This window comes from Lagenorhynchus albirostris, chromosome 10, assembly GCF_949774975.1.
Source record: "Lagenorhynchus albirostris chromosome 10, mLagAlb1.1, whole genome shotgun sequence".
Classification (NCBI taxonomy): Eukaryota; Metazoa; Chordata; class Mammalia; order Artiodactyla; family Delphinidae; genus Lagenorhynchus; species Lagenorhynchus albirostris.
In genome coordinates, this window is record NC_083104.1 from 81,393,114 (window position 1) to 81,418,475 (window position 25,362).

Here is a 25,362-nt window from a genome sequence, read left to right on the forward strand (position 1 = left end):
TCCTCTATGCTGTGTAACAGTATTATAAATTTGCTCTTTATCTTTCACATACTTGATCATTAAATTTTAAGTGTTTTTGAATTTTGCACTATGGTGTCATGTTGTATGTAATCTTCTGTGGCTTTCTTTTCTCCACTCAACATTATGGTTTTGAAAATTGTTCACGCTTAAGTGCAATAATTCATCCTTTTTTTTTTTTTTTTTTTTGCGGTACGCGGGCCTCTCACTGTTGTGGCTTCTCCCGTTGCGGAGCACAGGCTCCGGACGCGCAGGCTCAGCGGCCATGGCTCACGGGTCCAGCCGCTCCGCGGCATGTGGGATCTTCCCGGACCGGGGCACGAACCCGTGTCCCCTGCATGAGCAGGCGGACTCTCAACCACTGCGCCACCAGGGAAGCCCCATCCTTTTTTTTTTTTTTAAACCAGTATTTCACACATCTTAACAATACTGAGTCTTCCTATCCATGACCATGGCGTAGCTCTCCATTTACTCAAGCCTTTGTTTACCTCTTTCAGTAATTTTTGTAATTTCCTTCGTAAAATCTTGCATTTCTTTCATTAGACGTGTTCCTAGATACCTTTTTTGTTGCTCTTGTCAAACGCTCCTTAACCCCTCTTTCACACTGTCGCTCGAGAGTCTGCCAGTATTAAGGGGTAGAAAGAAGTGGCTTAACTATGTCTGATAATATTCTAACTCTCCGCGGTCCAAACGCCTCCAACTAATTTCTGACTATTGCAGTTCCCGTAGCTCCAACTACAAGAATCCATGCTGAAAGGGCGCTGAAAATATCTCAACTCCGCGCAAGGCGGAGCCGGTACGTGCTGACGTCAAGGGCACGCAACACCTTAGGGTCCGGAGGAGGGCGGGGCCAGCAGGGGGACCTGCTGCTGAAAGAGCAGCGCCCCGGGCCGGGGCCATGGCGAAGCTGCTGAGCTGCGTCCTAGGCCCCCGGCTCTACAAGATCTACCGGGAAAGGGACTCTGAAAGGGCCCCGTCCAGCGTCCCTGGGACTCCAACTTCAGTCACTAACCCCCCTTCCAGCTCCTGGGTGAGTCGAGCTCTCCCCTGGTTAAAAACATAGTATGGCCCAAACCCCTTTGCGGCCTTTGCTCTCCAGAAGCGCCCATTATTGGAAATCGGGGGAGCCTGCTTGTCAAGCTAGTTGTCCGCAAAGTCTGCTCTCTTTGTGCTTCCTGGGTTAAAGTCACGCCTGTGGACTGGCCGCCTGCTGTATCGCTGTTGTCCAGTGCTTTCTCATTCCGACTGCCACTCCTTGCTTTTTTCCTCTCGCGACCCCTCAACCCTGCCCGTCTTGCTTCATGCCGGTCCCAATTGACTCTTAAGTCCTGGAAGAGACCGTGCGCGGATTCAGGAGCTGGATGATTTTGCCATCAAACTCTCGATTTCCCCTTACTCAGTGCCTCACCCGGTTCCGTTTATCTTCCCTGGCCTTGAATTTCAAAATGACTTCTTCAACATATCATACGTCCGCTCTCCCCCACCCCACCCGCAGCCTACCTTGGAGACCCCAGGATCACTGCGTTTATGAAAACCTGGGTGGTGGTAGGCTGTATTCCTAAATGTTCTCTTTTTATCGGTGGTCTCAGATTATGTTCATTGCCCTCTACAAACTGCCCACCGCCAGCCACATTCTCTTCCTTAATCAGACGACTCTCATTCCAATGCTCTTCTTTCCCTCTTAAAGTTGTCATGATGTCTTTCCTTCTCTACCTCTGTCCCCATAGGCACACAACCCATTTGAAACTGGGTTGTGAAAAAGAGCAAAAGTCGTCCAATGCTGCTTTCACTTTGCTTCCAAGTCCAGTGCCCTGTGTTTGTTCTCAGGGTCTGGAGTAGGAAATCAGCTTCTGAGTCAGGGTGGGGAAAAGGAGCTTCCTACAGAGCCAGAGATGTCCTAGGAGAGATGACTCTGGGGGCTAGAGCCAGAGGACACACATCAAGGCTTCTAAAAGGGAAGGTGGGGGACTTGTCAATGAGCAGCATCCTTAATTCGGCCATCTGTTTTGGCAGGATACGTACTATCAGCCCCGTGCCCTCGAGAAACATGCCGACAGCATCCTGGCACTGGTATGTCTGCCCTGGCATCTGGGACTGTTGCATCTTTTCAGACCCAGCTGCCCTCCTGAACTTTCTTCTCCCCAGACTAGGACAGGGCAGTGCCCCTGGGGGTGGGGGATGCTCTGGGCTCTGCAGCAGACATCTCCAACACATACACACGCACACACACACGCACACGCGCACACACAGAGATAGCTCTCAAGCGCACATACTTGGTACTCTCCTTTGGCATGTGCACTGCTGTCTCTGGGGCAGCCTGAGCCATGAGGAAGCTGCGTTTACTCTTGGGACCATCCGCAGGTGCGGAGTCCTGCAGTCCCCAGTGACCTGTCCTCCCTGGCATCTAGCCTCTTTGGCTGCAGAGACAGCTGTTCTCTCTGGCAAGGTTCCGATGGTGACATTTGTGCATCTCTTGGGGACCAGGCCAGGGGCTGTCCTGAGCAGGGCTGATTGAAAAGGCTTGATTAACTTGAGTAGAAAGAGAGACTGGCCTTTAAATGTGATGAAATTATGTCCGGAGATGATTAGGGGAAGAAACTAGAAGCTGTACCTAGTTTTCCAAGCCTCTGTTATGCTCTGACACACTGCCTTCAACAAATAATTGAGCACCTACTGTGTGCATGGTGTCATGCACAGAGTAGGTACTTGATATGATATCCCTCACGTTATCCACTTTGCTCAGAGCCAAGGCCTGGAAATGGCAGACCGGGGTGTGTGTGTGTGTGTGTGTGTGTGCGTGCGTGCGTGCGTGCGTGTGTGTGTGTGTGTGTGTGTGTGTGTGTGTGTATTGATTGCTTGTCCCTGTCTTTCTGCTACAGGCTTCAGTCTTCTGGTCCATCTCTTACTACTCCTCTCCCTTCGCCTTCTTCTACTTATACAGGAAAGGTCAGTGTGGTTTCAAAGGTGGTGGGACAGGAAACGGGCAGGTCATTGGCAGCTGAGCCAATCCCCTAATGAGGAAAGGGGACCTGTGATGAGGATGGCTTGGCTTCCCTCTTCCATCAGGTGTCTTCTTCCTCTGAGGGTGTGGCTGTCCCCAAAAGAGGGTGTGGGGGGGAGGCTGGGGCTGAACTGCGAAGAGGAGCTGAGGGCCAGTGGGGAAAGCTTCTCATAGAATCCCTCTCCCCCACCAGGTTACTTGAGTTTGTCCAAAGTGGTGCCACTTTCTCACTATGCTGGGACACTGCTTCTCCTGCTGGCAGGAGTGGCCTGCCTCCGAGGTAGGTGGAGACGGAGACCGGCTTGGATCTATCCATCACTGAGTAAATATTCATTAAGTACCTTTGCAAATATAGTTCGGTGCTGGGCCCTGAAGGGAAGTAATTAATGGCCGAGACATGATCTTTTCCTTAAAGGGGTTGAGTTGGAAATATGAACAGATAATTAGCAGAAAGGTTTGCTATTATCTAGAAAAGATGCATATACCCTACAACAGTTCCACATATATCCATGTGTATGTTTGTGTTAATCCTTAAGTGGACTCCATGGCCCCTAATAGCAGGATGGAGAAATACATTAGAGGTTATAGTCCTACAAGAGAACACCAGAGAGCAAGGCAGATGAACAAGCCAGAGTTACACCCAGCTACACAGATGAATCTCACAGATATAATGTTTTTGGGTTTTCTTTGGCTGTGTTGGGTCTTCGTTGCTGCACGCGGGCTTTCTCTAGTTGCAGAGAGCCGGGGCTACTCTTCGTTGCGGTGCGCAGGCTTCTCATTTCGCTGGCTTCTCTTGTTGCGGAGCATGGGCTCTAGGCGTGCGGGCTTCAGTAGTTGCAGCGGCATGCAGGCTCAGTAGTTGTGGCGCATGGGCTTAGTTACTCCACGGCATGTGGGATCTTCCCGGACCAGGGCTTGAACCTGTGTCCCCTGCATTGGCAGGTGGATTCTTAACTACTGCGCCACCAGGAAGTCCCCCACAGATATAATGTTGAATGAAAGAAGCTGAACACCAAATAATTTATGCAATATGTTTCCATCTACATAAAGTTCAAAAGGGATGCATATATAAGTGGCAAAACACTAAAGAAAAACACAGTCTTGGTTATCTTGAAAGTCAGGAGAGTGATAACCTGGGAGGGGGCGGGAACAGGCTGGGGAGGACTCCTGGTGGGAGGTGGCTTTGTGCTCTTTCTTGACCTGGGTGATCGGCACATGAATGTTTGTATTCTTTAAACTGAATGTATGTTTTATGGACATATGTTATTATCTCACAATTTAAAAACTGAAGAGACAAACCAAATCAGTGCCCTCTGGTGGGTGTACTTGATGAAAACCAGGTGAGGGGGATGCCTAAGAAGGGAGTGGTGGGGTCAGGAGCTGGACGGCTGCCGTTGGGTCCAGTCCGGGGTGAGGACCTTCTGCCCATGGCGCTGGGCTCCCTGCTCCGAGAGGCCCTCCCTGACCACCCTATCTGAAAGTCACTCCCACTCCTCAGTTTTGTCTTAATTTTACATTTTATTTATTTTTAATTTGGGGGAGAAATTAAGTACAGAAAAGTCCGTAAAACAAAATATCAGAAAGAACTAAAATGCTCATGTTTTGTGCTACTGCTTCAAATACCTTTTGTCAATAAAATACTAAAGCATTACAGGGTTGGCGTTTCCACTGGAATGTTCCTCAGCCCCGTGTTTCTCTTTCCCCAGAAATAACCATTGTCATCTGGTGTGTTTATTTTTCCCTAGTCCATATTTTTATATTTTTACAAAATAGAGACCTCATTCCATCACATCAAAGCTGCTAAGAGTTGTAAATGCATACCGATTTCAGTTTTCAAATGTGAAAAAAAATATATGAACCTTAGAATCTGTGCAATATGATAAGTATAGACAAAATAGAGCATTTTGGGGGACGCATTTCACATTTTTAGCACAAATGACATCACTCTATCCAAATCACTGTGCAGCTTGTTTCATTCTCAGTATTGTTTGGGGGCTCTACCCTTGATGATACCTAGCGTTCTAGTTCATTCTGGTTTTATTTTCTTTATAGCCCTTATCCCTCTGAAATTTTCTTGTTTACTCATTTATTGTCTTTCTCCAGCCCCACCCCATCCCCAACCAAAATGCCAGCTCTTTGAGGGCTGGGACCTGTGTGTCTCGTTTCCTGCTGTCACTCCCATGTCGGAACAGTGCCTGGCGCATGACACCTGTCGGGTCAGTGGGAGCAGAGAAGTCAGGGCTTGAGATTCCTCAGCAGTGAAGGGAGAGCAGATGCGATCGCTGAGGGGCCAAGCAAAGAGAGAAAAGAGCTCAGTGTTGAGAATGACTTTCGATTCAGAGAGAGAAGAAGGGAGGCAGGGGAGGAGCAGCCCAGGAATTGGAAGGAGGCAAAGAGGGACCCAGGAAACAGGAGAAAGGAATCTTGACGGACGGGAAGAGTGCTGAGTGGCACAGTTAAAAGAGAATGGGGGGACTTCCCTGGTGGCGCAGTGGTTAAGAATCCTCCTGCCAAGGCAGGGGACACGGGTTTGAGCCCTGGTCTGGGAAGATCCCACATGCCGCAGAGCAACTAAGCCCGTGCGCCACAGCTACTGAGCCCGCGTGCCACAACTGCTGAAGCCTGCCCGCCTAGAGCCCGTGCTCCGCAGCAGGAGAAGCCACCACAATGAGAAGCCCGCGCACCGCAACAAAGAGTAGCCCCCGCTCGCCGCAGCTAGAGAAAGCCTGCGCGCAGCAAGGAAGACCCAACTCAGCAAAAAATAAACAAATAAATTTACTAAAAAAAAAAAGAGAGAGAGAGAGAGAAAGAATGAGGACAGGAAGGGGACTCGGATGCAGTGAGTGAGGAAGTAATATGGGGCAAGAGCAAGAGCTGTGAAGCCAGATGCAGGGAGTTAGAATATGCAGAAAAGAGTTGGAAAGGTAGCATTGGAGAAGGGAGGAGGGAGAAGGAGAGAAACCCAGTGTTAGCAAGAGTGAAGCCTGAGGGCACGTGACAGTGTTTTAAGACTGGGAAGAATGAACATTCTGGAGGGTGGAAGGTCTATAGTCTAGGAAGAAACAAACTGGAGAAGTTAGGGAGGGGAAGAATGCCCTTGCCGGCCACTGGATATGGAGGAGGGGCGTCGGCCCAGGTCTCCTGTTTCCCCAGATCCAGGGCCCTCTGTTCCTTTTCCTCTCACTTCTTGCCCATCTCGGATTCTCTTCCTGAAACTTACTCGTCTTGCTTCCCAGTTTTCCTAACACAGTTTCCTATCCTCTCTCCACCAGGCATCGGCCGCTGGACCAACCCCCAGTACCGGCAGTTCATCACCATCTTGGAGGCAACACACAGGAACCAGTCTGCAGAAAACAAGGTGAGACCCTCAACTGCCTCCGCAGAGCACCGGCCCAGCTTCTGCCTGAGCAGGGAGATGTGTTTTGCCACCCGCCACACTGGGCGTTTGCTTGCACATGGCTGGATCCCTTCTCCCCTCCACAAGGGAACTGTCCCCCTGAGGAATTTTTCCTCCCTACCACTTCTGGTGGAATATCCCACTAGAATAATCCTCCACCCTCCATCTGCAAGAATTGCCTAGATGTGGAAACATTCACAGTGTTTCTTAGAAGGAGGTCTCCTCTCTATCACAACAGCTCATTCTGTAAATGTTTGTTTATTTTTGCCGTGTGCATTGAACACTGTGCTAGTTTTGTTCAGGGATGGGACAAGACAGGCAGGTATGTCCACCCTTGTGCCCAAGAGCACAGTGTGGTGCCAGGAGGGAGAAAAGCTAGGGCAGGGTGTCCTTGGAGTCGTGCCAGCCCAGCCAGTGCTGGAGTGTGGTTATCTCTGAGAAGGGGCTTTGGGGCCCTATAAAGCTCTTTCCTGTTACACAGGGGTTTCTGGGATCAAACAGCTCTGACCACCATCATCGTATTGCTGTTTGCTCCACACCACCACTTACGGAGCTGTGTAAAGATGTTCCACCATGCCGCTGTCTGACGCATTTTGCATACACCCTTTCTAATCCTCACAGCAATGGCGTGAGGTGGCATTATTACCCTTATTTTTATGTCTGAGGAAACAGAGGCAAAAAGAGGTTACAAGACCCAAGCAGAGTCACAGAGCAAGGAAGTGACTAAGCCTGTGTTTGGGTCCAGGTCCGAACAGAGCTTGCCTAAAATTTGCTTCCCTTCATTTTGTTTTGTTTTTCCATTTACATTTTTGTAGAATTTTTCTATTGCTCTTTCTTAGTCCAGTTATTTTTGTAAATGTCAAAAAAAAGTGTCTGTGACAGAAAATAAACTATTCTCAAAGTGCTGGGAGCTCTGGGGGCGGGGGAAGAAATACAGCAGAGTGGAAGACACAGCTCTCACTGCCCTCAAAAAGCATGTGGACTGGGCTTCCGTGGTGGCGCAGTGGTTGAGAGTCCGCCTGCCGATGCAGGGGACACGGATTCGTGCCCCGGTCTGGGAAGGTCCCACATGCCGCGGAGCGGCTGGGCCCGTGAGCCATGGCCGCTGAGCCTGTGCGTCCGGAGCCTGTGCTCCGCAATGGGAGAGGCCACAACAGTGAGGGGCTCGTGTACAGCAAAAAAAAAAAAAAAAGCACGTGGACTGAGTCAGTGGGGTAACCGAAGGCACAGATGGTCTGGGTGGCATCAGCAGCCCGTGGCTGCAGGAGTCGAGGGAAGGGAGGGGCCCGTGAGGATGGAACAGTCAGAGAGGCCTTGATTCAAGTGGTGGCCCAGGTGCAAAGGGGCTACCGTGGGTGTGACTTCTCTCCTTCCCTCTCACTAGACATTTTGATCCTTCAAGATAGAATCGTGTAAAGAACCTAGGTGGGGAAGGGAGCGTGACCAGCCAGCAGGCTCCCCGCCTCCTCCCTCAGAAGCTCCAGCACCTCCAGCGCCCCCTCCTGGGGGTGAGTCAGTCTTAGATTTTAGAAAAGCGAAGAGTGTTAGGTTCCTCTTCTGGATGCGGGCAAACAGGCCAAAGTTGATACCTGATAGGGCATCCTCTCTAGCCTGGCTTTTCTGGCCCCGGCAGAACTTTCCATCTGCGGACCGGAGGGTGTTGACCTCTGCTTGTCTCCCCATGATGGGTGGGGGCCGGTCCCCTGGATGGTGGGAGTGTTGGGGGTGGGTAGGCGGGCATCCCCACGACTCCCCTTTTCATCCCCTCCCCCATCTCTCTCCGCCCACCACAGAGGCAGCTCGCCAGGTACAACTTTGACTTCGGGAGCTGGCCAATCGACTTCCACTGGGAAGAGCCCAGCAGCCGGTGAGGCCCCGGCTCTTTCGCTCCATGCCTGCTCTGTCCCCCACCTCCACCCCTTCTTGGGGTCTAGGGCCTGCCATCCAGCGCCATCTCCTCATTCCTGCACCCACCATCCTACGGACCTCACACGCGCAGCTTGCTCTCCTGACCCCATCCTCCCCTGCATCTTTCCATTCCTCAGGAAGGAGTCCCGGGGGGGGCCTTCCCGCTGGGGTGTGGCCCTGCTCCGCCCAGAGCCCCTGCACCGGGGGACTGCAGACACCTTCCTCAACCGAGTCAAGAAGCTGCCTTGTCAGATCACCAGGTGCGAAGCATCAGGGAAGAGAGGCCAGCTGGGGTGGAGGGAACATAGGGTGCAGAGGCCCCAGGACAGGGCGCTCCGCTGTTAGCTGACTGTCATTTATTGGGCTTAGTGCCATGTACATTGTATTATTTGTAGCAAAGTATTTAGTTTTTATCCAAATCTGTGTGTGAAAAAAAGAGGTTCAGAGAGATCCATAGTCTCACAGGTGGTGCATGAAGAGCTGGGATATTAACACAGTTCTGTCTGACACAGCAGCTCTTTCAGTGAGGCTGAGAGGGAAGGGTGAGGTTATGGGTGGGGCGGGGACACACAGCCTTAGCTGCAGCACGGTCTGATGGCAGCTGCGGCCCTATCCTGGTCCCGCTGCTCCTTGGTTTTTCCACTTTGAGGCAGCTCCAACTTCTGCATCCATGAACAACCTGCCTCATAGAGTTGGTGAGATTTAACATATTCTGAAGGGCTTCCACCTTGCCTGGGTGCCTGAGAGCATGAGGTAGAACCTAAGGAAATCGTGGTTGTGGGTGCTGGTGATGTCTGAAACGACAACAGTGACCACAGCGGCGCGGCCAGTGTGGGAGTTTTCTGTTGCTGGGTGCTAGGAGGCAGGTTGGAGGATACCAAGGAAGTGGATGGACTTAGTGGTCAGTTGTTGACTGTGTGCTGATTGATCAGAGGGGCGAGGCAAGTTTGAGGTTTTGAGGGGGGATGCTGGACGGGGTTGTACAATGTTGTTCTGGGGACAAATCCTACTTTGGGATTAACTGGAAGTGGTTAACCATCTTTTTCAGGAACAGCACTTATCACATCTCTTTTTTCGATTTATTTATTGATTTTTGGCTGTGTTGGGTCTTCGTTGCTGCGCGCGGGCTTTCTCTAGTTGCGGAGAACGGGGGCTACTCTTCGTTGTGGTGCGCGGGCTGCTCATTGCGGTGGCTTCTCTTGTTGCAGAGCACGGGCTCTAGGCACATGGGCTTCAGTAGTTGTGGCACGTGGGCTCTAGAGCGCAGGCTCAGTAGTTATGGCGCATGGGCTTAGTTGCTCCACAGCATGTGGGATCTTCCCAGACCAGGGCTCGAACCCGTGTCCCCTGCATTGGCAGGTGGATTCTTGAGCACTGCGCCACCAGGGAAGCCCCCTACTGCATCTTTTGTGTCTAGATTAGTGTATTTGTGCAAGAAATATTTATTAAGCCCCGGAGTACTCTTTGTGAGGCTCTTGGCACCTACTACATGGCAGATACCGGGCATATCGCAATGAACAGTATTATTTATTTGGGGACCTAAATAAATAAATTAACAGAATCATAATTGTTAATTAGTTTGTTTTTACTTATATCAGTATACAGAAAGTATTATCTCATAAAACTTTCAATGTTAATATGTGCATATATGTGTACTAGGCCACAATATAAAGTATTTTAAAAAGGTTGCAGTAGGGCTTCCGTGGTGGCACAGTGGTTGAGAGTCCACCTGCCAATGCAGGGGACACGGGTTCGTGCCCTGGTCCCGGAAGATCCCACATGCCACGGAGCGGCTGGGCCCGTGAGCCGTGGCCGCTGAGTCTGCGTGTCCGGAGCCTGTGCTCCACAATGGGAGAGGCCACAACAGTGAGAGGCCCGCGTACAGCACAAAAAAAAAAAAAAAAAAAAGGTTGCAGTAAAAAAAGTTTGAAAAGGGAGGGACTTCCCTGGCGGTCCCGTGGTTAGGACTCCACACTTTCACTGCCGAGGGCATGGGTTCAATCCCTGGTCGGGGAACTAAGATCCCGCAAGCCACGTGGCACAGCCAAAAATCAAACAAACAAAAGTTTGAAAAATTGGTGCATATATTGTTTCGTTAAGTCCTGAAAGAGGCAAACGAAGCTGTGAAGGTCAAAGGTGAAGCCGGCCCCAGAGTCTCTGAGTGCTTGGGTTGGGATGGTCCCTGGGCTCCACTGTGTTGGAGGTTCATTAACCCCGTGTTCCCCACAGCTATCTGGTGGCACACACCCTGGGGCGCCGGATGCTGTATCCGGGCTCTGTGTACCTGCTCCAGAAGGCCCTCATGCCTGTGCTGCTGCAGGGGCAGGCCCGGCTGGTGGAAGAGGTAAGGCTCCCTTGCCCCTGACCCCCCCCCCACAGCCCTTCTTCCCCCACCCAGGAATGTGGCCTCCTGCCCCTCCAACTTGGCCATTGCATCTCCCCCACTCAGTGTAACGGGCGCCGGGCAAAGCTGCAGGCCTGCGACGGCAATGAGATTGACACCATGTTTGTGGACCGGCGAGGGAGAGCTGAGCCCCAGGGACAGAAGCTGGTGAGAGGGCACAGGGAGCCCAAAGGTCGAGTGTGGGGAGGGCAGTGGAGGCTCTAGAGATCTCAGTTCTACAGCAGCCCTAAGGAAGCACAGTGGGGATAATCCCATCTCCCAGCTCCGCCCTAAAGACCTCTTGATGTAGGAAATCCCTGTGATAGGGAAATAGATGAAGGAGTTGACACGCAAGGACCAAAAAGTCAGCATCGTAATAGTCACCACTTAGCACTTACCACATGCAGGGCATATGTTTGAGCCTCATAACAGCCCTGTAAGATAGGTACCATTTATATTAGCCCATTTTACAGATGATGAAACAGAGCACAGAATAGCTTTTCCAGGTCACACAGTTAGTGAGTGGGAGAGCTGGGATTTGAGCCCAGGCAGCCTGGCTCTAAAGTCTCCTGCGCCCATGAAGCAGCCCTGGAAAGAGCACTAAGCCAGCAGCGCTGGGTGCTGGGTTCTAGTCCCATCGCTGCCCAGATGCCCTGAGGGTCTACCCAAGCCCCACCATCCCTGAGCTTTGGCTTGGGGCACCAACAGAGTTTATCTGACCATAATTCTGCAGCCCGAGAGGGAGAGGGAAAGCGATTGGCATACCACACGAAAGAAACAGTCACAGAAAAAATGGACCCCAAAACTAGAAAGGAAAAGAAAATCCATAATCCCATTCCTGAGAGATGGCCACCTGGTAGTCTTCCAAGGAAGAGTGGACACTGCTGGGGGGTTGAGCATTTCAAGTTGGATCATTCCTCTTCCTCTGAGGGCCCAGTTTGCTAAGCATTTGCATCCACTTTGCCTCTCACTTTACGGACTTGCGAAATGAGAAGTTTCTGTTCTCCTTGGAGAGAACAGGAAACGTGCCCTTTCCTCTTTCCTACAAAGCTCCCACAGGCTGCCCTCCCTGCCGCTAGTGGGATTCTTGGTCCCAACTTGGCTCCTTCCTGCTTCCCCTATAGGTGATCTGCTGTGAGGGGAACGCGGGCTTCTATGAAGTGGGCTGCGTCTCCACACCTCTGGAAGGTAGGCCTATGGCTCAGCCCTCTTATCTCTGCCCCTTGGAATGGAATGTCCCCACCTTCCCACATGGATATGACCTCCCAGGGCCTAACCACTTTCTCTGGGTGAGGTTTGAGACCCCTGCCTTTGGGGAAAAGTCTGCTCCCCACTTGCTTTGCTAACCTTGCATCCTTCCCCTAGGGCTGTGTCCCTAACCTTATTATGCTCTTTGTTCTGTTCCCCGGACCCAACAATCACATCTCTCTCCCTTCTGCTGCCTCAGAACCTTTTTGTCATCTTCCCATTCTGGGAAGGCTTGGAGTTCTTTGCCTTTTGAGTTGGGTGTTTAGAACTCCAGTGTCCTTCTGCTCCTTCCCCCAGAGCTGGGGGCAGAGAGTGGTGGGGGGCGTGGACCATGAGGTCCCAGCCCTTCTTCCCCCTGTGTTACAGCTGGATATTCAGTCCTGGGCTGGAATCATCCCGGCTTTGCTGGAAGCACGGTGAGACCTTCTCTGAAATCCCTTCTTTTTCTGAGTTATGGTCTGTCTCCCTCTGGTCAGCCACTGGCGTTAGGGAAAGGGGTTATATGTTTCTGTAGGGCCTCCCACTCACCTGTGACCTGGGCGCCAAGGGCAGGGAGCTGCAAGCCTCCTCCTCTCACACTGGGGGCTTGGCAGGAGGGGAGGCAGTGGATCTTGCTGTAAACGACTGGTTTCTAGAGAGAACAGCCCCTCCCACTGCCCTATTCTTTTTTTTTTTTTAGTGCCACTGACAGGCGTTTATTCTTCCATTAGAGAAGCGCTCTGAATTGTCTGTTCAGAGCTGCAGCTCCATCTTCGCTGTCTGTTGCAGCGTAGCTGCAGGAAGGGTCCCTGCTGGGAGGTTGGGGGGCGATGGGCAAGCGGCCTTTTGTGCTGACCCATCCCTGCCTTTGCCCTTCTTCCTGCAGGGGGTGCCGTTCCCACAGAACGAGGCCAACGCCATGGATGTGGTGGTCCAGTTTGCCATCCACCGCCTGGGCTTCCAGCCCCAGGACATCATCATCTATGCCTGGTCCATCGGCGGTTTCACTGGTACCAGCCTCCCTCCTCCCCCCCCTACTGTAGGCACATTCAAACCATCTCTGTGTCCCCCCAGGAGAGGTGGGGAAATGCACTGGTGGCCCAGGAGCGGGGTGGAGGCTTCAAGGAGGAGAGGTGGGACGGGGGTGGGATCTCTGAGTGCGTCTGGAAGAAGCTCTCCTTTTTCGCGTACACTTCACATTTCCTTCCACCCTTGTGCCCGATTATTAAAAGAAGTGGACTGGGGTCCTGGGGTGGTGACATCAGGGAGTAAATGTCTCCTCTGGTATTGTCTTCAGTGCATTTCATTGTTCTCTCTCCGTCGTCTCCGGCAGAGCCCTGGCTGAGTGAAGTGAGGGGTTAAGGAGAGACCTGGGGCTCACTTAGTAGGCAGGATGGGGTCAGCCTATAGGATCTGTGGGACAAGGGTAGGGGTGGTGGGCCTGCCCTTGGTCCTCACCCTTCTTCCCTGTCCTGTTACCAGCTACGTGGGCAGCCATGTCCTACCCAGACATTAGTGCCGTGATCCTGGATGCCTCCTTTGATGACCTGGTGCCCTTGGCCTTGAAGGTCATGCCAGACAGCTGGAGTGAGTGCAGCTCCCAGGCTTGCCCTTCAGGAAAGAGGTGGGCTGGAACTGGGAGATGTTCTAACTGGAGATGGTTCCCCTTTCTGTGGGTGGGGAGTAGGTCACCCCATTGTTGAGAAGCAGGAGGACTCCCCTGTCTGGGGACCTCAGTTTTCTATCTCCATGAACAGTGGGGACCTCGGTGTTGAGCAGGGGCTTTGTCTCTGCTGCCCTTTCACATTCCTCTCACTTTAGGGGGCCTGGTGACCAGGACTGTGAGGCAGCATCTCAATCTAAACAATGCAGAGCAGCTGTGCAGGTGAGGGCGGGCCAGTGTCTAGCGTATAACACCCTTCCCCCACCTCACCCCCTGTAGAGATGCTACTGGGTGTTCAAATGCTGAAATTAGTACCAAAGTACAAGTACAAGCCACTGCCCCACATTTCCTAGTGGCCTCGCCACCACCACGGCAGGCCCGACCCCTCCCAGCTTCCCTGGGACCCTGGACCTTCTCACGATCTGGCAACCAGTCGGTTCCTGCCTGGCCCAGCAGGGACCTCCCAGCAAGGCCTGACTTTGAGCCATGCCCATTCTTAAGTATTCTGACTCTCACCCCTGGGTGAAGGGCTAGCCCAGGGGGCCCTGCTGTAGCAGGGGTAAGAATGCAGCCAGTGCAGGGGTGGGGTGGCCAGTTGTCACCTGTCTCCCCCTCTGAGCTCTCCCTCTCCACTATGCTGTCCTCTGAAGGTACCAGGGCCCTGTGCTGCTGATCCGCAGAACCAAGGATGAGATCATCACTACCACGTGAGTGCCTGGGAACTTCTGCCCTCCTGGATCCCAGAGACAGCCAGGGAGTTGCCCCTCCTCCCTCTGCCCACCAGAAAAGCAGGTATCCAGAACCTTCCTCCCCAACCTCCAGCCCCTCCAGTGTACATTCTTCTCACCCCCAGGGTTCCTGAGGACATCATGTCTAACCGAGGCAATGACCTCCTGCTGAAGCTCCTGCAGCATCGGTGAGAGCCAGGGTGTGTGTACGCACATACGCACATATGTGTGTGTACTGACACCAGCGCGGGGAGACAGGGGAGAAGGTTTGGGGATGACGAGTGAAGAGAACTGGGTCTTGACCTCTTGTCCCGGCACTGCCTCCATAGGTATCCCCGTGTGATGGCGGAGGAGGGTCTTCAAGCGGTGAGGCAGTGGCTGGAGGCCTCCTCACAGCTGGAGGAAGGTGAAAGGGGATCTGGTGAGGGCTTTGGTTGGGGGCCTGGCAAAACCAGGTTGCTGATGGGCACTCCTCTCTCTCCATGACCAGCCTCGATTTACAGCCGATGGGAGGTGGAGGAGGACTGGTGCCTGTCCGTCCTCCAGTCCTACCAGGCAGAACACGGGCCTGAATTCCCCTGGAGCGTGGGTAAGGAGTCCTGGGGCAGGAGGAGGGGTTGGGAAGAGCCCAGGAAGGGGGTGAATATCCAGATGCGTGGCCCGTGTTTGAGCACCTCCTCTCTGCAGGGGAGGACATGAGTCCAGAAGGAAGGCGGCAGCTGGCTTTGTTTCTGGTGAGCTAAGGGGTGGGAAGCAGGAAGAGGGTGCCTGAATGGCCAGGGGGCACGTGTGGGGCTTGGGGACAGGGGTAACCTGTAAGCATTGGAAGTAGCAGCTTTTGTAGAGTGGGTAGTGGGTTCGGAGGGTGTCTGTGTTCTGTACCCCACCTGTCCCGCCCTCTCCCCTCAGGCTCAGAAGCATCTGCACAACTTCGAAGCCACACACTGTACCCCACTCCCGGCCCAGAACTTCCAGATGCCCTGGCACCTCTAGGGACCACACTGGGACTCATTCTGGAAGAACGGATGGGAGGAGACACGAGGAAGGACCCTATTACTTGTTATCCTCTGTGTTTATTTTGCTGTTTATAGTTTGTGGCAAGCGGGGAGACCATCCCCCTTCTCACTGTTCCTCTTGCACGTTTCCCCTCATCCATCCGGCAGTACCTAACCTCCCCCAACACACTCCCTGCATTAAATGAATGGATTATTCCTAATAATTAATAAAAATATTTTTTCTACTGGCTGGCTAATTTTGTGACTTCCCAGGTGTCCAGGAAGCCAGGGTTGGGAGTGGGGAGAGTCGAAGCTCCAAAGGGCTGGGCTTTGAGAAACCCCAACTCCAGACAGCCAGTGTAACCCTCCCCATCTCTGCTGTCGCCTCAGGCAATAGCACGAGCTATCCTTGTGCAATGGGTCCCCAGTCCTCACCCTTCCCTGGCATGCCTAGTACTATCACCACTGTGCGGCCTCCCTGGTGCCTGCCTAGGCCTTCCTGCATACGACCAGCCCAGCAGACCAAGGTTGCCTCCTCTTGCTCACAACTCATGGGCTTTGTTGGTTACAAAATACTCTCTAGCTCCTGATTTTCACCTACTCAGCAATTCTACAGATCTCCAGGTCCAGCCTGCATGGTCTCACCATCAGTCCTTCCAGTTTTCCTTGCTTAGCTCTTGCTCTTTCCGTGGGGAGTGAGGAACGGCCTGCTCCCATGTCTGATGCAGCAAACCCTGCACACCCTCCTCACCATGTCAAGTCTCTCTCTTCACACCCTCTTTGCAATTCAACAAACACAGGGCCTGCCGGGGACCAAGGAGCAGGTGCCAAGGACTCGGGTCTTCCCAGAGCCATACTTTGCCTTTCTGGACAGCTGTTAGAATATTCTTAGTTTGAACTTGAGGAAATTGGTTCCCTATAACTTCCATTCTATTTCCAATCCTTGGACCTCACAGAACAGAATGAGTCCCTTTCCCACCCATCAGTTTGTACCCTGGCCACCTTCTTCCCTTGGAAACCTCTTTTCCAGATGAAATACCCCTAGGTTTACCACCCTGGGTCCACCATTTTGAACAAGATACTTAAGGTGGACCATATTCTGAGGTCCTGGATACAGCCTCTGGTTAATTTCAGTGTCTTCTCCAACCTCAAAGCACAGAGCTCCCCTGCAATGCCTGGGGCAGAGGCTGTCTGCCCTAACCAGCTCAGCAGCTCCTTAAAGGGAGATACACTGAGTCTCCGCTGAAAGGAGTGATCTGAGACTTGTCAGTTGACATGATGCTTCCTATTTGGGGTTAGAAGAGAAGAGGTGGCCACAGCTCCAGAGTGTTCCACCTTTAGCAAATACCGGAGAGCTGATCCTGGCACCCCTCTCCTCTGTTCTGCCCTAGGGAGCAAACAGGGTGGGAAGTATGGAGCATGAAGCTGTGGGAACCAGCTGCATGATTCTGAACCTTGCCTTCCAGAGCCATCAGGACAGTTAGCCCCCTGGAAACCCAAGTCTTTGTTCAGCTAAGGGAACCTCCTTAAATGCAAACACGGGGTGCCCCACATCTCACACCCTAGACACAAAGGACTCCCTCTTCCTGGCCATGGCCATCAGGGACTCTGTTGACCTGCCTCTACAACCACGTCTCCCTCCCCCTTCTTCCTGCACATACTATAGAGAACAGTGGATGCCGTGAGGGGCGCATGGATACCTGAAGTGGGTGGGGAGAAGTGAGGCTCAAAATTTGAATTCTGCACCGCGCCACCAAGGAGTCTCAGTCTACCCCCTCAGATTACTCCCTATCTGATAAGGCTCACACCCCCGCCCCCGGGGTGGGACCAGCTCCCCCATATCCACTCCTCACTCTATTTATCAGGGTTCTAGCAGCCTCGGGAGAAGACCAGCTGAGATGCAGACACCACATCTGCTGAGGCTCTGACTCTTGCTGTAGTGGGCACCAGGTGAGGCCTGGACACCCAGGCATCCCAGAGTTGCTAGGCAAACTGGGAGAGGGGATGGAGGCTGGGAAAAAGGAGAGCTAGCAACTGGACAGGAAACCTGGGAAGAAGTGGGCCCCGGGCTGGGCCACCCCTTATCTTACCATGTCTCATTGGCCCAGGCGCCACCCTGTGCTGCTCCCAGTGTGAGGTGCTGGACTCGGCTCTGAACTGAGTGTCTGGGTTGAGGGTTTGCTCCATGTCCCCGGGAGGGGCATGTGTTTCTCACACTGTCACAAGTGAATGAGGGCCCCGAGGGTGAAAGTCTCCAGAGAGTGGGGGGCCCAGGCGTCGGGGATAGCCAGGTCCCTATCCATCCATCCATCCAATCACCAACCCTTCCCAGCTCCCTCAGGAGCCCAGTCATTCATTTTTTCATTCATTTCTATTCTGATTAAAGATCCCCTCTGTAGTTCCTCTCCAGACTGCTCTGTCGCGGCCACTCCCCTAACAGAACCTGGCTTTCGCCCGGCCCAATCATCCATAGCTCCGCCCCACGTTCACCCCGATTCTTCCTCTAACTGCAGCGTTCTGTACTAAGGCCCGACCTGCTTTGTTTGGTAATTTGGCTGCTTACCCTCAGGTATCCCTTGTCCGGGGGGAGGGGCCCTCAGCGTGGATTTCTCCAGCCGCTGTTTTCACCAGGACGACAGTTGCAAAGCCCCGCCTCTTCACCCCAGGAAAGCCTCCAAGGAGCCCGTCACCATAAGCCTCCAAGGAGCTTATATTCGAGAGAGGGAGTCAAAGGGCGCTGTGAAATTCCCTTCTGCTTCTCCTTTGCCCACTTTGCTTCAAAAGCAGCCCCCGCTGTCTAATTGTTTTCGTCTATCACTTTGTCCCTCATTCAACCAACATTTATATCGGTCCCAGGTGCTCCTCCCCAGTTCTCCATTACTCTTGACTTTTCTCTAAAATAATTCTCTTATTTTTATTATCCCAAGGCTCTTGGGGTGCGCGCAGTGGCGTGTGTTTTCCTCTCGTATTTCTTCTTTCGTGTCCGCCTTTCTTGGCGTGTCTCCGTCAGTTTCTTCCCATCTTCCGCATCAGCACCCCGAGACCGGATGATTCTTGGATAGTGTTGGGAACACAGCAGGGAACCCTCGGGCAGGGCCCGGCCCCAAATCTTCAGACTGGAAGTTGGAGCAGGCGGTCCGTTCCTGGAAGCCGAGGACTTCCCCTAGCCCACCGACCCTTAAAGCAAAAACCCTGTGTCTCTCACAGAGAGACGGACCTGGCGAGATGCCGACGGAGCAGGCATGGTGGGCCCAGCAGGCCCCCGGCGGGGGAAGTGGATGGGGCGCCTGGAGCCAGTTCGCGGCCGCTCATTGCTTGCTGTGTGGTCTCCAGAATCCGGGTGTGGGGAGGGATGTTAGCGCCACAGTGCGACGTTCCGGGGAAGCCGCGTAGTGCTCTGGGTGTCTGACAGGGCCGGATGCCTGGGTCCCGACGCCGGGCGCGCCCTCCCCAGCCGCCCGGCCAAGAGCTGAGCTTGGGCTGGGGGCCGCCTTCGCGTCTTCCCAAAATCTCTGAGGTGCAGCCAGGCGCGGAGAGCGAGCGCACAGCGCCGGAGCCTGTGGGCGCCGGAGATCAGATCCACCGACCTGCAGCTGAGCTGAGGCGGGGCCGGAAAAGTCGGGCGTAGGGAAAGGCTCTGACTTACCGGAACCCACAGGGGGTACTGGGCCGAGAACGGTCATTGGCGACTCAGGTGTCCTCGCTTTGGGATTTCTGACACGTGTTTCTCATCTTGGAAAATGGTGTCACAATTACCCCCTTTTGCAAGCCTATCCCCCTTCCCTCACCTCACATTCAGTCTAAGTCCAAATCTGTCCAGTCTTTCTTCTAAATGCAGCTCAGATTCGTTCACTTCGCGGCTTCCCCTCTCTTCTGCTAGACCAGGCCGCCATCTTGTGACTGGGCTCAGGAATAGCTTCCTAAGTGGTTTTCTGGCCTCAGAAATCTTTTACAAACATAAATTGATCTTGTTACTGCTCTAATGAAACTCCTTGGGTCAGTACTTTCCATTGCCCAAGTTCTCCCTGGAAGCACTCTGCCCGCGCTCCCCGCCCCTCCCCCTTCATTGTCCGTTGACTTGTCTCCCGTACTAGATGGTGTACTCTGTGGGGGTAGTGACTTTGTGCAATATTGTATCCCCAACACCTGATGCAGTGATTGAATGAATGTCTGTTGAATTAATATGAAAGAAGTTTCCCCTCTCATTCCCCTGTTGCTGGGTCCTTGTCCCCATGCCAGTATGTTAGACCCCAGAATGGCCGTGGGTGAGGACGCTCTGTCCCTCTGGCTGTTCAGGCACTGATTTCCACCCCCAAAGGATGTTGCCTCTCCCCTTCGTCTGCGCCACCTTCTCTTCCACCAATATAAGGCCAAACTGGAGGCTGGTGGGCAGTCATGCATGTTATGGCGGGCCCTGCAGGTAGCCGGAATCTGGGCCCCCCCCAAGCCCTGTACATGGTCCTCTTAATAATGCTGGTCCTGATGAGCTTGGCGTTTGGTAAGTGGCTCTACGGGGTCAGACGGGTCTCCTATCCTGCTGGATAGGGAAACCCTGGATAGATGTCTGGGTACATCTGCCAAGGAGATTCAGGTAAACCCAGGCAGGAAGAAAGATGGGATGGGTGGGCTTGGTGGGATAATGCCTGGGGACTGATAATGTACTGATGTTCACTCTGAGGGAGATTTCTGGTGATTACCCCAGGGCTATCTCATTCAACAGCAGTGACCTGAATGGAGATACTAAAGGGAACCTCTTAGAATCTGAGGACAATACAGAATAGGGAGGGTTGGGAGAACATGCCAGATGACAGCCTCAGGATCCACAGTATAGAACAAGGCTGAATCCAGCCTGATAACCTCACTTGGCTGCAAAGCACCATTGACACAGAAACAAGATCCAAAGTGTTTGCTAAGCATCTGCCTTACACCAAGTGCTCTGCTGGGTCTGGGGACTCATCAACATGTGGTCTGGGCCTGGGATCAGAGGAGGAGGGAGGTGAATAGGAATGCAGTTGGGGAGGGCTTTGGTGGACAAAGTTTAATATGAGTCTGTTCAGTGAGAGAACCACCAAACAAAGAATGTGGCCTTGGGCTGCTTGATGTCTCCTGTCTACACAAAGCTGAGATTCTTCCTGTCCTGTGATGATGCACCCTGATGTTTTCACTTCTGAACATTATAGATTAAGAAAGCGTATTCAAAAGAGTCTGGGGGTTGGGTGGGGACAGTGAAACCAAGTCACAAAGGAAGAACTGTCCTAACAGGGCTGCCAAAAGTTGTAATGCACTGCCTTGGCCTAACCTTTAAAAGTTAGAGGCTTGTAGAGTGCTGGGCACGTTAGCCCCTCAAATATATGAATAAATGAGTGAATGAATGAGTTCCTCATTTCAGGAGGTAAAAGAGCAGAGAATGGAGATTTTTAATGAGAACGAAAGCTTCTGATGTTAGATTAAGCCAGATGGTTCATTAAAGAATTGGTGATTTCATGGTTTTCTGAGATGGGGAGATAGGAGGGAACAGTGGGATTGGCCAGTCTGGGAATTAGGTGGGTTTGGGGTCAGTGCTTCTCTGTATTCTAGGTGAGTTTGAGCGTTATGATCAAGAACCCCTTCATCAGATTCATTTAAATAAATACCTAAGCTGCTATCGATGCCTCTTGGAGACCAAGGAGTTGGGATGCCTTCTGGGATCTGACATCTGCCTCGCCCCAAAGGGCAGCAGCTGCATGACTCTGCTCATAGAGAACAGTAAGCTGCCTTCTCCCTTTCGTCGTGGGCCCAGCCCATTCCCGAACTGAGTCTCTACCAGCCTTCTAAGCTGCACCCTAATACTGGTTCCCACAACTCTAAGACACTGTTCCACCACTCTCTCTCTTTCCTTTCCTTTAGAGCCACTCCCCATCTCCACTTCTACTCCCCTCCCCTTCTCGGCTAACCCTCCTCATAGCACCCAGCCTTGTAGGGGACCCTGGGGATCACCAAATCTACTGGCCTTTCTTCAAGCTGCCTTCTCCCCATCTGTCAGCAGTAGTTCCTGCCAGCACCACTCTTCTACATCTTCCACTGCTTCTTTCCAGTCTCCTTCACTGAGTCTTGCCTTTAACTGGGTCTTCGCTAAGTCTTGACCCTTAACAGTTCACGTTCCCCAAAGTTTGGTCCTTAGCTCTCTTCCTCTTTACTCTCCCAGAGGATTTTATCTGCTTGCTTGGCTTCACCCAGCAGGCACATACTGCATCCTCCTAAAACTGAACGTTAGGCCAAACTGTAATGTCAAATTGCCCTCTGGATATCTCCACCTCATTTTCAACTTGCTGGAAATTGACTACATTCCCAGTTCCTCAAGCCTGCTCTTCCACTTGATCCCTCACCTTTTTCAATAATAAATAATAAACACATAACACAGACTCTGTACCCGGCACTGTTCTAAGCACTTACAACTCTCCAAGGTAGGCATTGTTATCCCCATTTTACAGACGTGGAAACAGAGGCGCAGAGAGGTCAGTACCTTACATAAGTCTCCTAGAGGCTGAGCCACAGTTTGTGGTGGTTCCAGAGATGGTGCTCTTGACAACTGCTGTACAAAGCTGCCTTCATTCAAATCCTTTCATTATACTTTTTGAAACAGCTGATGCATAGATGTGGTTCCATATCAGAGTATTCAAGAAAAGTCTCCCTCCCACTCCTGGCCCAATTCACCCAGCTCTCAGGCATGAATAAGAGAAAACCATTTTTTAAATTGCCTTTATTATCCTTTCTGTGACCTTTTGTGCACATCCCACCCTATACAAATATGCTGTTTACTCCTTTTCACCTCTTTTTTTCCTCCACAAACAGTACCATACTACTGTAAGCACTGTTCTGCAGTTGTTTTTCAAACTTAACAGTTATGGGGGATGTTTCCGTATCAGTTTGTAACCAGCTTCCTGTCCTGCTGCATGGTATTCCACGGCATGGGCATGTCAGAGTTGATTTATCCATCCCCCTACTGATGGACCATTAGGTTGCTTCTAAGTTTTCACTCTCTCAAGCAGGGCAGCAGTGAACATCCCCGTACATGGGCACAAAGATTTCCCCTCTCTCATATATACAATAGCAGCAGAGATATCCTCTTCTACTTTTTTTAATATAAATTTATTTATATTTTATTTATTTATTTTCGGCTGCATTGGGTCTTTGTTGCTGCGCGAGGGCTTTCTCCAGTTGCTGCGAGCGGGGGCTATTCTTTGTTGCGGTGCGCGGGCTTCTCATTGCAGTGGCTTCTCTTGTTGCGGAGCACGGCCTCTAGGGTGCTCCGGATTCAATAGTTGTGGCCCGTGGGCTCCAGAGCGCAGGCTCAGCAGTTGTGGTGCAGCGCACGGGCTTAGTTGCTCCACGGCATGTGGAATCTTCCTGGACCAGGGATCGAACCCATGTTCCCTGCATTGGCAGGCGGATTCTTAACCACTGTGCCACCAGGGAAGTCCCTCATCTTCTCTTACTTTTTTTTTTTCTCTTCTCTTACTTTTGATCCATAAAATAAATGACAAACACCTCCTGTCTGCAATCTGACCTCCAATACATCTCCCAACTTTTTCTTACATGGTCCCGCCTGAAGTGCTGGTTCTCCTCACTTTGCTCCACAAGTCCCAATTCACCCCATTCCAGCTGTCACTGTATCTCGAATGGCTCTTTCCCACCAACCTTCCCTGGGAAACTTCCACAGAGTTCATGGCTGGTGACTCCCTGGCACTCGCTGGCCTGTCCATTTCCAGGAATTGTTGCATTTTGGCGGTCCAGGGCAGGGTGTGGGGGCAGTGATGGTAAGTCCATGTGGGGTGAGGGGATGGGAGGATTCGGGGCTTTACCTGGGAACTCTGTGTCGCTGATTGCTGCCGTCCCTCCCCAGACAGTGGTTCGGAGATCGTGGTGAGTGACTGCCGCAGCAAGGAGCAGATGAGTGATCGCTCGTACACCCACACTCCTCCAGTGCTGGGCTTCTAGATATTCTCTCGATGCTGCTTCCGGAATTTCTGCAATAACCCTCAGAACAGAATAAAATATGGTCCTTAGAACTTCCATAGAGACCTCTGGAGTAAAAACCGGCCAATTTCCAGCCATCCTCCTGATTTCCACCTGGGGGCAGCCAGAACAATGTCCATCCCCACCCACCAGCCCTCCCTGCCGCCCTCAGCAGCAGCTACTGGACCCCAGTCCTATCTGTCTCTTGGTTGACGCCCCTCAACACCCCTATTCCCACTCTGCCCCTTCCCTAGGCTCCCTCTCCAGAATTCTCTGGAGTTTTCCTTCAAGGCCTCAGTCTGACATCTTTCCTCCTGTCTGTTCCCACCTCAAGGATGCCCCTTTGCCCTGCTTTGCTTCTTTTCCCACCATGGTCCTCTCTTGTCCAAAGTCCCCAGCTGTTCCTCCAAAATAAATAGGTGTGCAAACTGTTTGATTTGTCTCTCTCTTCTGGTGGATGTGGAGGCTGAGGGAGGTGGTACTGCCTGAGTGCCCCGTCAGGGGCAGGTAAGTGGCTCCCAGCTCTGCGGAGCTCTGCTCCTGCCCTGCCCCACTGTCTCTGATTCAGCTCTCAGCACAAAGAGGTGAAGAGGAACTGCAAGCCCTCCTATGTTGAAGACCAGAAGGGTGGTGGACATCCTCAGAAGTGCTGTCAGACCCAGAGCTGGATGGGGACTGGTAGGGAGGTTCATGGGGGTGTGTTGGTAGGAGTGGAGCTGTAAGAGAACCAGTCCCAGGGAGGAGAGGGTGGGGAAGGAGCTCTGTGAAGAGATGCAAGGCCTAGTGGCCTCTCTGACCCCAGGCTCAACTTCCCTTTTCAAGGACCATGGTTAAGTTACTCCTCAGTTTTGGGCCTTGGGTTTCTCATCCTCTGAGGCTGTCTTCTAGTTTGACTTGCTGGAGCTGTGTAAACCTGGGCCCTTGACTTATGCTGAAGTCAGAGGTCATGGGGTAAAATGGGGCGGCAAGAGAGAGACACAGTGGCTTGTACCTCTCTTTGTACCTCCAACTGCTTCCTGACCTAGAAACAAATGGTTTCTCCCACCAGAGCACAAGCCATTAAAGGGGCCACAAAAATCTATTAACATACATGCAAAATGTTGTGTAGGAAGAGTGTATGCTGTGATGTCGTTTCTATCAAGCACACAGACAAAATTCAGGACAGTGGCTACCCCTGAATTTTAGGAGGGTCTAGGAGGGTGCATGAAGGCAGCTTTGGGTGCTGATAAAAGCCTTTATGCTAACTCAGGGAGTGGTAACACAGGTGTGTAGTTTACAAAAACCCACCTTATGGTGCGCAAACATCTGTATGGCCAAAAAGGTTTAAAACTAAATAGACCAAAATCTGTGTGTATGTTTGCCTCTAAGGCGTGTCTATTTTTGAGTCCATTAACTTCTATCTCTGTGCACACGTTGACACACATTCTCTCAATCCTGAGGCACTATCCCTACTTGACAGGTGACCAAAATTCGGCACAGAGACCAACTTACTTAAGTGGCAGAGGAGCTGGGATTGGGCCTCCCAGCCACAGAGCTGCACTACTTTTCAGAAAAAAGTTTCATAATCCCAGCACTGGGTTGTGAGATTCAGAAGGGTGGACACCTGGCTGTACTCATCTGCAAGTCTTGCTGCTTAATACTGGGCCTGGCTCAGAGCAGTGTGTCCAGTGTTTATTGAATGTATGGGGAAGGTTGCTTTCTGCATGCTTGCGGTTTTTCAAAATGAAAGACCCTACCACTGCAGCCCCACCTGTGTGCTCTCTGTACTCTCCCACCCCCTCCACCTAGGCCCTCACAGAGGGGGTCCTGGCTCCCAGGATCCTGAAAAGAACTGAGAATAGGCAGGAACGCAGGTGCCTCAGCTCCAGGTTAACTCTGAGATGCAGACCTGGGCCCTCTGGTTTGCTCTTGAGTTTTCATGGTTGAGTATTTCCTCCTTTCTTATGTGGAAAAACCTGACATCACCCGGGTTTAACTTTCTAGGTTTTGTAGGGTATGTTTAAGGCTGGCAGGAGTCACAATCCTCATACTTTGATCTCTAGCTGAG

The 25,362-nt window shown here is 52.2% G+C and overlaps 2 protein-coding genes across 3 annotated transcripts; both read left to right on the plus strand.

Annotated features, from left to right (window-relative positions):
• Positions 1-866: 866 nt before the first annotated feature.
• On the plus strand, positions 867-15,565 carry ABHD16A (abhydrolase domain containing 16A, phospholipase). Of its 2 annotated transcripts, XM_060163266.1 has the most exons (20): positions 867-1,048; positions 2,032-2,088; positions 2,898-2,964; positions 3,213-3,299; positions 6,292-6,377; positions 8,210-8,283; positions 8,462-8,584; positions 10,554-10,668; positions 10,774-10,875; positions 11,832-11,895; positions 12,322-12,371; positions 12,821-12,944; positions 13,417-13,521; positions 13,756-13,819; positions 14,248-14,304; positions 14,451-14,513; positions 14,655-14,731; positions 14,816-14,914; positions 15,013-15,059; positions 15,235-15,565. In XM_060163266.1, the coding sequence occupies exons 1-20, from the start codon at positions 917-919 to the stop codon at positions 15,316-15,318; spliced, it is 1,677 nt and encodes a 558-aa protein (XP_060019249.1). In that variant the 5' UTR covers positions 867-916; the 3' UTR covers positions 15,319-15,565. The 2 variants fall into 2 exon arrangements, with proteins under 2 accessions (XP_060019249.1, XP_060019250.1); XM_060163267.1 differs by lacking the exon at positions 13,417-13,521.
• Positions 15,566-19,715: 4,150 nt separating this feature from the next.
• On the plus strand, positions 19,716-23,696 carry LY6G5C (lymphocyte antigen 6 family member G5C). Its single transcript, XM_060163272.1, has 3 exons — positions 19,716-19,818; positions 20,898-21,065; positions 23,203-23,696. Exons 1-3 carry the CDS (start codon positions 19,716-19,718, stop codon positions 23,295-23,297), a joined length of 366 nt encoding a protein of 121 aa, XP_060019255.1. The 3' UTR covers positions 23,298-23,696.
• Positions 23,697-25,362: the final 1,666 nt, after the last annotated feature.

Bases quoted from the DNA above. Each gene is read 5' to 3' on its own strand.
- ABHD16A (XM_060163266.1), top strand. From the start codon at position 917: ATGGCGAAGCTGCTGAGCTGCGTCCTAGGCCCCCGGCTCTACAAGATC. The intron at 2,965-3,212 runs GTCAGTGTGGTT...CTCCCCCACCAG, and splicing joins CTTCTACTTATACAGGAAAG to GTTACTTGAGTTTGTCCAAA. The intron at 6,378-8,209 runs GTGAGACCCTCA...CGCCCACCACAG, and splicing joins ACCAGTCTGCAGAAAACAAG to AGGCAGCTCGCCAGGTACAA.
- LY6G5C (XM_060163272.1), top strand. From the start codon at position 19,716: ATGCATGTTATGGCGGGCCCTGCAGGTAGCCGGAATCTGGGCCCCCCC. The intron at 19,819-20,897 runs GTAAGTGGCTCT...TCTGTATTCTAG, and splicing joins CCTGATGAGCTTGGCGTTTG to GTGAGTTTGAGCGTTATGAT. The intron at 21,066-23,202 runs GTAAGCTGCCTT...GTCCCTCCCCAG, and splicing joins GACTCTGCTCATAGAGAACA to ACAGTGGTTCGGAGATCGTG.